Source organism: Chelonia mydas, chromosome 10 (genome assembly GCF_015237465.2).
Source record: "Chelonia mydas isolate rCheMyd1 chromosome 10, rCheMyd1.pri.v2, whole genome shotgun sequence".
Classification (NCBI taxonomy): Eukaryota; Metazoa; Chordata; order Testudines; family Cheloniidae; genus Chelonia; species Chelonia mydas.
In genome coordinates, this window is record NC_051250.2 from 6,747,587 (window position 1) to 6,760,086 (window position 12,500).

The following is a 12,500-nucleotide window of genomic DNA, read 5'->3' on the forward strand; positions in this document are numbered from 1 at the left end:
ATGATTTCGATTCCATCACCACTTTCTGAATTTGATCTTATTCCCCAATAGTTATATCTTTTCTTTTAGTTTAAGTTCATTATTTCCAGCTTTACTGCTAAATGAGAAAAAAAATCCTCTTCCTTATGGTATCCCTTTGCAGACATAAGGACTTTCGTATTTAATGTACAGTTCTAAACTGATGCTTGTTGTAAAAAGGTTGAAGATCATTATGGAAGTGCCTGGCATGATTCCATAATTAAGGGTGAGTTTTGAACGTATAGCTGAGATGCAACTCCTTTGTTATGTATTAAGAATATAATATCTCCCCAATATTACAGCATTTACTGTGAATACAGAATGAATTTTCTGTGAAGTTACAAAAAAAAAAAAACCCCACAAGACTAGCTTGAGTTAAAATTAATTAAAAATGAGTGATTTAGGAAAATGAGCATTCCAGGTCAGATCATTTTTTATTTTTTTTTTGGTCCCAAATGATCTTAACAGAATAACACGCTCTTCAATCTTAGTAGTTTATAGTTACAACTCACTGAAATTTTGTATGCTGTTTTTTTTAAGGATTTATCTTTTTTTGCAATAATTTTTCGTAACTGAAAGTTCAGGAGGGACTGATGAATAACGTTCTTCCACAGAAGATGGCTCATTTCAAAATGGCTGCCATGTCTTACTCTCAATCGGTCTGAAGCCACAGCTGCCCTCGTCCAAAATGGCTGTTGCTTCACACAGCTCCCCACCTGGAGTGAAACCAAATTGCGTTCATGGAAGATGGTGTTCCCCTTTGCAGTTAGAGCACAGACAGAGAATGATTGTAATACACAGGAAACTGACCTGCTCCGCAACTTCTCTGCTCATTGCTAATGCAAGCTGCAGTTGGAGCTCTTCCTCTCCACTTGTCTGAGGTCGTGCTTGCTCTAGCTCTGAAGAAACTCGAGGGGATGTAGCTGTTGAAGGAAGAGAAACATATTGAACATAAGAGCGTATATGTGAAGCTTTATGAACCTCTTAACATGCCTGATTAAATTCACTCTTTACACTGTGTTTCACTTCTATACAGCTGCTCTTGCAAGCCAAGAATTACAAATACTGGGCCTTATCCTGAGAGGCACCAAGGACTCACCACTCCCATTGACATCAAATGAGAATAAAACATGCTCAGCTCTGTGAAAGATCAGACTCACTTCCATGATGTCAACAAACAAGAAGACAGAAGTTATAAAGAGAGATTTCTGGAAGAGTTTGAGAGCCTAGAGGAAAACTGCTTGGAAAACAAGGGATTAATTTATTAACACGGATTATAATACCAAGAAATACTGAGTATCTGACCACAATGGCTGCTAGATAGAATAATGCCACAGCAAATCAGAGCTTTAGAGATGGGATCACTGGTTTCATAAACTATGTGGTTAATCATTCAAGAGATGTTTTAAGTACCTGTAACATGCACCAACATTCCAGCACAGTAAGATACTTTGCTGAGAGCTAGCCAGTACGCAGGTAAAAAGGGATACCACCCACATTTTTATAAACTAATGCCCCATCTCAGTTTGGATACATAAGTAATCTATTCACACATACAGTTTATGAAATAGTATTATTCTCTGCAAAAACATTTCATTCAAACAGATTAGTAATTAAAAAGATTAAAAGTTTAGTATTAAGAAATATCTTAAAGGTAGGATGCAATATTTCATAAACAGCCTTGTTTAAAGAAAACGATAGCAGGTATAGATATTTGTATCATAACTACTACAGAAGTCTTCTAAAGGTAAAGAATTTATCTGCTGAGAATTAGTTGCAAACCTATGCCATCGTGTCGTTATACAGCAATGAAAAGCAATCAAAGATGGAAGACTACATGCTAAAAAAAATGCTTCTTTGTGTATCAAAACTGCCTTTTTACAACTGTAACATTTGTATTACAAAAAGAAAAGGAGTACTTGTGGCACCTTAGAAAGTAACCAATTTATTTGAGCATAAGCTTTCATGAGCTACAGCTCACTTCATCGGATGCATTCAGTGAAAAATACAGTGAGGAGATTTATATACACGCAGACCGTGAAAAAATGGGTCTTATCATACACATTGTAAGGAGAGTGATCACTTAAGATGAGCTATTACCAGCAGGAGAGTGGGGTGGGGGGAGAGAAAACCTTTTGAAGTGATAATCAAGGTGGGCCATTTCCAGCACATAGCTCATCTTAAGTGATCACTCTCCCTACAATGTGTATGATGAACACCCATTTTTTCATGGTCTGCGTGTATATAAATCTCCTCACTGTATTTTCCACTTTATGCATCCGACAAAGTGAGCTGTAGCTCACGAAAGCTTATGCTCAAATAAATTGGTTAGTCTCTAAGGTGCCACAAGTACTCCTTTTCTTTTTGCAAATACAGACTAACACGGCTGCTACTCTGAAATTTGTATTACAATAGCAACAAGACACTCCGATTAGGTTTAGAACTCCACTATGTTCACTGAACAACTATTAACTAGTTTTTGTGCTCTGTCACAGATTTTTCTGTGTATACAAACATTGTTTTACCAAGGCGTGACTGATGCTGTTTAACATTTGAAATATCCACTAACATTTTATTAAAAAAAGGTAAAAATTCATTTACATTGAAAGCTAGATTACCCAGGGAGTAGGAAAAATGGATGTTTCTTCTAAATAGCACAGCTTCGTGTTTAAAAGTTAAATTGCTAAATGGCCTTTTTAAACCCAGTTTTTAATCACCTTTTATAAGTGTATTACCCCTTCATCTGATTCTAGCCAATAACATTTCCTCAACTGGTATAAATTTTGCCTTTTCAGCAACCCTTCTCTCTGGCTGGAAAGTCAAGCTAGAGGAAGTCTATGCTGTGGAAAGTTAGCTCCAGAGCAACATGAGGCAGTTCCCTTTCCTCCCTACTCTCCGACTCAGCATGCCATTTCCACTGCATTCCAATTCTAAAGGAGTGATGGATGAATTTAAGATCTGAACTATATACTCTGACACTGTACTGATCCTTCGACTTCCAAACCAGTCAGCCAGGCCCACTACTTTGAATTCTAATGATATCTACATTATTTAACCACTGCAACCTCTGCCAATCTTACTTTCTCACACCTCTTCTCCATATATCCAAGTTTTGTCTGCTTCAAAAGTACCCTTTACTCCCAAAAAACAAGGCCAAAAGAATCTAACACATGGGAAGAACCTCCAGTCTTCTACAAATCTTAGCATGCCAATCACTAATCGAGATCTCCACACTTCATTCACACATTTCAACCCGCAGTTATATATATATATTCAGCTGAATTTCGTGGAGTTGCATACTTACATCCCCATTTTTGGAGAGAAGAACGTAATTCCTCAAGATCACGGATTTTCAACCTTTTTTCATTTGCGGGTGCCTAAAAGGTTTTGAATGGAGGTGTGGACCTCTTTGGAAATCTTAGGCATAGCCTGTGGATCCCCAGAGGCCTGTGGGCCACAGGTTGAAAACCAATGCTCTAGATAGAAAAGCCAAAAGATCTGAAGTGCTCTGAAAATATAAAAGGCTCCAAAAATGTTGCCAAGTGAATGAATGGCAAAGGGGAAGCAAAAAAGATACTAAGTAAATAACCAGCTTCATTCTTAATCACAACGTCATTCTTGCTTTTTTCTTTAGCTCTCAGCTTCTGCCTTTTGATGTGCTGCCTGAGCTCTCTTTTGGGTTTCTGGGGGTGCTTTGGTAAAGAAGCGAGTCATGCACTGCAACCTCTGCCTCGCTCAAGTTTATATTTGGGCTCATTTAAATATAGCATGCCAAATAATAGCAGCTGCCACGGAAGATCCTGACAAAAGCAGCAGTCTGAGATAGCATGGGCCTACCCTGTTAAGGGCTTTGCAGACCGGTACCAGTATCCTACCAGTGGCTTTGGCGACAAGCAGGGAAACTTGTGAGTAGCATTAGTGTAGCGTGTTCTCTTAAGAATTTTTTTTTTAAATGTAATGCAGAAGCTGCAGTTTCCTTGTAAACTTCCAGTACAATCACAGGTAGAGTGAATTACAATAGTCCAGCCTGGAGTAGATGGATATGTGGGGCACGGGGGAAATGGAGTGTTCTTGCTACCCAAATATGGAAAGCCACTCTTGATAACCAACATCAGTACAGAGCCCAGCAAGGTTAGGCGTCACACTATCTTGAACTTGGACAGCACCATATGCCCATGGGTAGTCCTCAAAATGCTTCTCTTCCAGCTAGCATCAGTCCAGCCTATCCTGTGATCATTTTAAACCAGCTGTTCCTCATCCAGGCTTTTATTTCCTTCGTGTATCATGACAGACGGAAGACAGTTCTGTCTAGGCTGGAGGTAAAGGACAAAAAAATACTGAGTAGTGCTGATTTCATAGCCCCACATAGATCATGTTTTGTCTTCTCGCAACTGCCTCCGAAGGTGGAATATAGGTGTTAAACAGCAGCAGTGACTGGGGCATCAACATGGCTCTGGGATCCAAAGGAACGAATGCAGGCGGATTACTAGTACAGGAAAGCAACAAGGAAAATACAAATAATTTTTTATGATTCTCCACACTACATAGACTATTAAACCCTTTCTACATTGCAGATGAAAGTATACTAACAAAGACTGCTGTCCGTGAGAACCTAGCTTGGCTTCCTTGAATATTGTGCACAATGATTTTACCCCCTCTGCCAGTGTTCTTAATCTGTGCTATAGAATATCTGGTGGGGAGCTGTTGCTAGCATGGCTTCAAAATTATGTGGATGGGGCTCATTACGTTAACTCCTTTATTATTCTCCCCATCTCCCCTAGGAAAGGGCTTCTTATAGCTTGTGTTTGTAGTAATTCCAGCTTGTAGGGACATACAAGTTGCAATATCCCAACTATTTCCACACTAAAAGCTTCAAGAATGAGTGGATGAAATTCACTCAACTCTCCCCCTCCCACCATTTCCTCCTATCTCCGAAAAAAGCGTGCTAAAGAATGACAATCTTGCCTTATACCTCACTGTTCCCAATAGTGACCAGTATTCAGCAGTGCCAGGAACTGAACACAGTTCTTAACAAGAGCAAGCCATATAAAATGGCCTAAACATCTTTTAGAAGTTTCAGTAATTCAGCATATTTGCTTTTATTAATTTTAAATTAAAATTGCATTCTGGAGTTCCCATTCAAAGTTATTTTGTCTAACTGAAATTCTCAGCTGTGCTTCCTATTAAACACTGATGAAAATGTAACATCTTTAATTAAACCATGTGAGGTCCTTATAAAACTGCATTTGCACTGATGTGGCCATCAATAAATTTTTCATGAAAGAATTAAAATAAAATGCACCAGTGTTATTTAGTATTGACTTTTTTGTCCAGCAACTCCACTTTTAAATTCCTGCATTATCAGAACTGTCCCTGTATATCAGCTGGTTACTGCATAATAAGTTTTAGTTGCAAGGATCCAGTATAAAGGTTATTGCCTTAGTAACAGTATCTCTGCCACACAAAGAATCTCTTATACCAAAGCACATGACCATTAACTCAGATGTTTATGTAAGATGGAACTGAATAGATCAATTCTGACCTGTTAAGCTCTGCTTTGTTACTGCTTTGAGCATTTTCAGATTCAGGCATCTCTAGGCTTCACGGAAACAACTGTGTGGGATATTTGCTTTTACAGTGATAAATGCCATTGTCCTGCTTTCTCACCAAGTTTATCTACAGTATAAAGAAATAATTTCCAACTTCAGTTAATCACTAAAGCAGGATTCTGTTCTACCATCTGTCTTTATTACCAGCTATGACGTCTTTCATACGTATTTACTCATCATTTATTATATTTTGGCTATACCTAAAAGCCAGCTGGAGAACCCCAAAGGTTTCCATTAATATATTAGAGTAAACAGACTGACATTGATGTAAACAATAACACTGCTGACACTAGTAGAAAATCAGCCATAGAATAAAAATAGGTCTAGCATTTTCACCCAGATACTTAGACTACAATTTTTGGAAAGCATATCTATACCAAGCCATTTTATATGCTATGGGCAAAAGAGTCTCCACCCCACTGCCCCAGGCACTCACTTAATGGTCCAACTTGATTGTAAAGTCAATGGTATCTTCTGTGATAGGCATTGCTATTATGTGTAGATCATAGAAACTATCATGTAAAGAAAGGAGAAGTGAACTAATGCAAGACTAAAAATTGTATACCACCACCTGTGCACCATCCTACTAACGGACACCAATCCATCCATAACCATACACAGATACTGTATGCTAGTCTAATCAGACAGTAATAAGGTAAACAGAATAATGAGGAAGTGATACTTCCAAAGAACCAATATCTAATCTCTCCAACTGTGAAATGTAGCATACAAATAGTACATTCTACGAGTTAATTTATATTCCATGAGTCTTTTGGTATAAAAGAGTATTTCGATGCCAGGAGGGGAATTATGGCATGTAGTAAAGTAAAGTAAAGTAATAAAGAAGAAGTCAGATTTACTGCACAGTGTCTTCATAATCAACTTTGGAATATCTCATTCCAGTTAGTGATTGATGGGAGAATAACTGACTTTATGGGTTAACCTTGAAACTTCTCTCATTCAGATTAAATTTCGTTTTTGATCACTAAAAAAAGATTCATTCATTCACCGAAGAGCTCAAACCTGAGACCAGTACACACCTGTCAGATTTTTTCAGTTACTGTAGCTCATGAAATACATAACATCCTATCTTTTTTGGTAAAAATACACCTACATGGATACACAGTACATGGATACACAGATTTAAAGCGTCACTTCTCTGCTTTGCAAAAAAATGCATAGTTGATATCCGATCCATTCTGAGAAACTGGTAACAAACTGTATTTTGAAAATCACCTAATATTGAACAGATCCCTACAACTTGTTTCAATTAAGTAGTGATTTTTATATCAGTTCTTTAATCCTCCCTTAGCCATATCTTGAGAGAGGGGTTTAAAGCATGTATTGTTATTGAAAAGTTTGATTACAGTAACAATATTCATCTTTGTTTTGAGCTCTTGTGGTACACGAAGTAATTTATAAGGGATAATTAATCAAGTTTTTTTTTTTTTTTTTTTAAAGTGATGCCTAACAGACTACACATGACATAATGAGTGAGGTCCCACAGGGATCAGTTCTGGGTCCAGTTCTGTTCAATATCTTCATCAATGATTTAGATAATGGCATAAAGAGTACACTTATAAAGTTTGCCAGACGATACCGAGGTAAGAGAGGTTGCAAGTGCTTTGGATGATAGGATTAAAATTCAAAATGATCTGGACAAACTGGAGAAATGGTCTGAAGTAAACAGGATAAAATTCAATAAGGACAAGTACAAAGTACTCCACTTTGGAAAGATCAGTTGCACACATACAAAATGGGAAATGACTGCCTAGGAAGGAGTACTGCAGAAAAGGATCTGAGGGTCATCGTGGATCACAAGTTAAATATGAGTCAACAACGTAACACTGTTGCAAAAAAAGGAAACATTATTCTGGGATGTATTAGCAGGAGTGTTGTAAGCAAGACTTGAGAAGTAATTCTTCTGCTCTACTCTGTGCTGATACGGCCTCAATTGGAGAAGTGTGTACAGTTCTGGGCACTACATTTCAGGAAAGATGTGGACAAGCTGGAGAAAGTCCAGAGAAAAGCAACAAAAATTATTAAAGGTCTAGAAACATGACCTATGAGGGAAGACTGAAAAAATTGGGTTTGGTTGGGCTGGAGAAGAGAAGACTGAGAGGGGACATGACAGTTTTCAAGTACATAAAAGGCTGCTACAAGGAGAGAGAAACATTATTCTCCTTAATCTCGGAGGATAGGACAAGAAGCAATTGGCTTAAATTGAAGCAAGGGTGGTTTAGGCTGGACATTAGGAAAAAATTCTTAACTGTCAGAGTGGTTAAGCACTGGAATAAATTGCCCAGGGAGGTTGTGGGATCTCCATCATTGCAGATTTTTAAGAGCAGGTTAGACAAACACCTGTCAGGGATGGTCTAGATAACACCTAGTCCTGCCATGAGTGCAGAGGAGTGGACAAGATGACCTCTCGAGGTCCCTTCCAGTCCTACGATTCTATGACATGTCAATGGAGACACACAGCCCAAGAAAATAAATGAGCTCTTCACACCCCCTTGGACTAATCAGAGTTGTTCTTATGCAGGTTGGTCCATTTTCCTCACTACTGTATACGCTCTGACTTTGACAGAGCACCAGGGATGAATTTGGCCTGGTGATGCTTTAGCATAGGACACAGGAAAAAACCTTACAAACATGAGTATTCTGAATTTCCTTTGGTGAGAAGTCGAATTAATTAATTCCATTGACATTCTCTCTATATTGAGTCAGAGAGAAAGGCTGAATTAGAAGAGCAAAAACTGAAAATCAAAAAATTTCATATGACTAATAGGCAACGTTAAAACTATACAGATTTAAGACTTAAACACACATCTAAGATTACTTAGGAAAACTCTTAAAACAACCTTAAGACAGCTCTAAATTTTGCAAACTTTAGAAATGCTCTTTTTAGGCCATCTTTCCTGTCACGATCTCTTCATTAAAAATTGGACTGTAAAACAGAATTCTAAATTCTCATTTAGGAAACCCATTTACTGCCTCAAGGCGAGAGGACTGTTTGAAACCAGGGCACCATGTGCACATCATGTTGTCCATCTAGTCTGCTCTGTTCACATAGGCTGTGCCAGGGTGTTAAAACATGTAAGAATCCTGCCCTGCAAGTGCTTCAGAGAGCAGGATTTTTGTCCATTGACACACACTGCCTAGTATGTACTCAGAAAGAGGCAGCAGATAGGCAAGGGGAAAGTACAGGAAGCATATCTGGATACAATCAAAATGAAGCAGGGTACACCTCGTCTTGGGCCTAATACAGCAGTGTCCTTTAAAAGCAAGATAAAGTTTATTTCATTCATGGGGCAAGATGGGAAAGGAAAGAAAGAGAAGCTTTGTTTCAGAGTTCCTTTTGGCTACCAGCCCAGCTAAATATAATAAAGATGTAACATTCTCCACAAAAATCAAGCAATTGACTTCTCTTCTCCATTTCTTCCCTCCACTTCTATGAATTTTCTCAGGTCTCTTAAAACGCTCCACACACACCTGATCATGCCTTCATACCTCCTGCTGTAGCCTACTGTGCTTCCTGAGTAGCCACAGCAGATTGACAAGGAGAATCCTGGGAAGCTGTGATGATGAAGACAATGTGATTCTCAGGTGCTGCTGGGAGTGGGAGGGAACGGAAAGGGGGCTAGTTAGAGACAAAAGAAAGGTCTGACTCCCTAAACACCTGTGCAACTTCTTGAGTCCTTCAGCAGCAGCTGAGAATCTTGCACACATGCCCCAGCTGGAGTGCAACACTGAAACAGACCAACATTGTTTCACTCTTATTCTGCTGAGGACTGGTTGACACCAGTACAATCCCAGAATAATGCAGGATTCCTGCAGTCTGATGTCTAATTTAGGCTCCTGTTTAAGGTGAACATTAAAAACATTGCTACATTGGAACGGTTGGTGGTTTCGGTCAAATTCTTAGAGAATAGGTTTCTATGTCAAACAGCATTACCACTGACACCCATAATTGTGTTTTGTATTAGGAACACTTATCAGCAAGAAAGCTACGTACTGAACTGATCAGTACATTTCTCACAGAAATTTTACGATATACCTAAATTGGGCACCCAAATCCATGGTCACCATAAAAAACTGAACTGATTTTCACACACAGCTTCCAATCACTTCAATTTCCTGGACTAAAAACTTTCCTTCTCACCCCTAGAGGTGGCCCACTGGGTCAGGAATGAGGCACATTGGTGGGTGGGGTGTTACAGGTAACTGTGCATCGAGATGCAGCTTTGGTTTCTAGTGCTTTCAATCCAGCACTAAATCAAGAGTATTAATTTAACTTGAAATGAAGTAAAATTTTGATATAAGATTTCACATAACTCACTTCAGCATATATATAAGATTTTAAACTTTACCAATTTTTAAGCAACTGCCCAAAACTTGAAAATTATCAGTCATAGATGATTTAAAACTAGAAGGCAGCAAATCATCTTTGGTATCAAGGCAGGATTGTCAATATGATTGCCTTTTTTTAGTTTTACATTACATTGCTGGGCTTAATTCGCAGATGACTTTACTAGGAAATAAAACAGCAAAAATGTTCATTCTAACTGCCATTGCAAATATCAATACATGGATATTGCTACAATAATACATCCCCTAGGATTACTCCAGCTTTACAACATAATTATACAACAGCCCCTAAAGATATCTAAAGTAAAGCTTTGGGGAAAGGATATTATTTGAAACAGTGGATTGTTACGGATCAGCTGAATATACTTGCAGGGAGTCCAGAAATAAAACCTTTATAAAACATTCTCAGAAAGGTGAAGTATCATTTCATATTATGGAGACAACTCAAATTCTCACCATGCTATTCATTTCCTTTGAAACAGTATTTAACACACAAATTCTCAGCTCAACATTGAATATAATATACCACTTACACAACTCTCTAAAATACCACCCTACAAGTCTGTGTAAGAAATAAGTACATGTTAAAAATTGAGAATCAAGATAAAAGTAATTTGGCTGGCTCAGAAAGGTAATGATACATACAGGCATCAAGCATCAGAGTTTTCCCATTTTCAAATCATAATATTGGTCCAATGAGAGAAAATACTTTGTGACTTAGGGCTTGTCTACACTTGAAACACTATAGCAACACAGATGCAGCTGCGCCACTGTAGTGCTTCCATGTAGACACTACCTACATACTGATGGGAGGGGTTCTCCTGACAGCACAGGTAATCCACCTCATTCAGCTAGGTTGATGGAAAAATTCTTCTACAGTAGAACCTGAGAGTTACGAACACCAGAGTTATGAACTTACTGGTCAACCATACACTTCATTTGGAACCAGAAGTACACAGTCAGGCAGCAGCAGAGACAAAAAAAGAAAAAAGCAAATACAGTATTCTGTTAAATATAAACTACTAAAAAAATTAAGTTTAAAAAAAGATTTGATAAGGTAAGGAAACTGTTTCTGTGCTTGTTTCATTTTTTCTTCTGCATAGTAAAGTTTCAAAGATGTATTAAGTCAATGTTCAGTTGTAAACTTTTGAAAGAACAACCCAAAATGTTTTGTTCAGAGTTATGAACATTTCAGAGTTACGAAGAACCTCCATTCCTGAGGTGTTCATAACTCCAAGGTTCTACTGTTCTGACGTAGCACTGTCTACAGGGGTTACATCAGCTGAACTAGGTCATACAGGGGTGGGGATATTTCTCGCTCGAGTGACATAGCTGGGTCGACCTAACTTTTTAATCTAGACCAGACCTTGGAGCACTTTTCATCAGACTATCTACAAGACCTTTACAAAACTTGGTATTATCTCCATTTAAAGATGGGGAAATAGAGGCATGGGGTTTGTATCCACTGGGGATTTTTGTACATGCTATAGCCACAAGTGTAAAAAGTGACCTTCTCTGGTACATTCTACCCGCATTGGAAACTGGGGGGCTCTTCAGATTAACCCTGACCAGCTAACATTTTGAAACACTTCTTGTCTGCAGAAGATAACATCGCCAAGTCGGGTTTAACATGTTCTCCCAACACAGTGCACTTTCTTAGTTTAGACAAAGCCTTCCCCAAGCACTGCTGTGGAGCCAGCGAACTAGGGAGGAAAAAATCTTAATCTCTGGGAATCCTAGGCATTACTATGAGATTTCATGAGTATAAAAAAAATTCTATATTGTCTATTTTAGTGTCTGATTTAACTTCCAAAAACAATAAGAATCCTGCCAATGATTTCAAAATCCCATCAATCTGGCTCATAAGTACTTCCAAGGTGTCTATCACTGTGGTATAATTTCTAAGCACTGATTAAAGAGTGCATGAGATTGTCTTATATTGGGCAGACACCCACCTAATGGCAAAGGCGACATCACAAAATTTAAACATCCTCAAATAAGGAATAAAGCTTTTTTGGAAGAAGTGATCAAGTTCACATGCTGTTAACTGTATGTTAATAGGAACATATATTAGCAATATCAGATAAAGAACTGAGAATGGTAGATTCAGAATTATTATAGTGTGAAGTAAAATCATGTAAATGTCAGTTTCTCCACAGTGGCTGGGAATTAGAGTTCAAGTCTGGTGTTATTTTAAAACTCAGAATTTGAGCTACAATTACATATTTAAGGGTTTAAACAGGTGTCAGCAATTTTCCAAGAAATGGAAATGCTGCAGATGGTAAGTAGAGAAGCTTTAACAGTGACTGCAAAATAAGACTATTTGCAAGAACATTGTGTTGAAAATAATCTTCCAATTATAAATTTCCAATTACAAATACAAACATTTGAATACCTCTCCACCGCTTGTCAGTCTCCCTGTCAATCTCCTGCCAGTCAAGCAATTTTATTTAACATACATTTCACATCACAGTACTAAGCTCTTACTGATCATCATTTGTAGAC

General features: G+C 38.1%; 1 protein-coding gene across 8 annotated transcripts in view; it reads right to left on the bottom strand.

Annotated features, from left to right (window-relative positions):
* EPN2 (epsin 2) overlaps positions 1-12,500 on the bottom strand; it is an 81,007-nt gene that overhangs the window by 19,907 nt on the left and 48,600 nt on the right. For 4 of the 8 annotated variants that reach the window (XM_037910458.2, XM_037910456.2, XM_037910455.2 and 1 more), the window contains exons 3-4: positions 829-941; positions 669-734 (exon numbers count right to left, since the gene is read on the bottom strand). In XM_037910458.2, coding sequence (XP_037766386.1) covers positions 669-734; positions 829-941 — 179 coding nt within the window. The remainder of the gene's footprint in view (positions 1-668; positions 735-828; positions 942-12,500) is intronic. The other 4 variants (XM_043523223.1, XM_043523224.1, XM_037910460.2 and 1 more) reach the window with 1 other exon arrangement.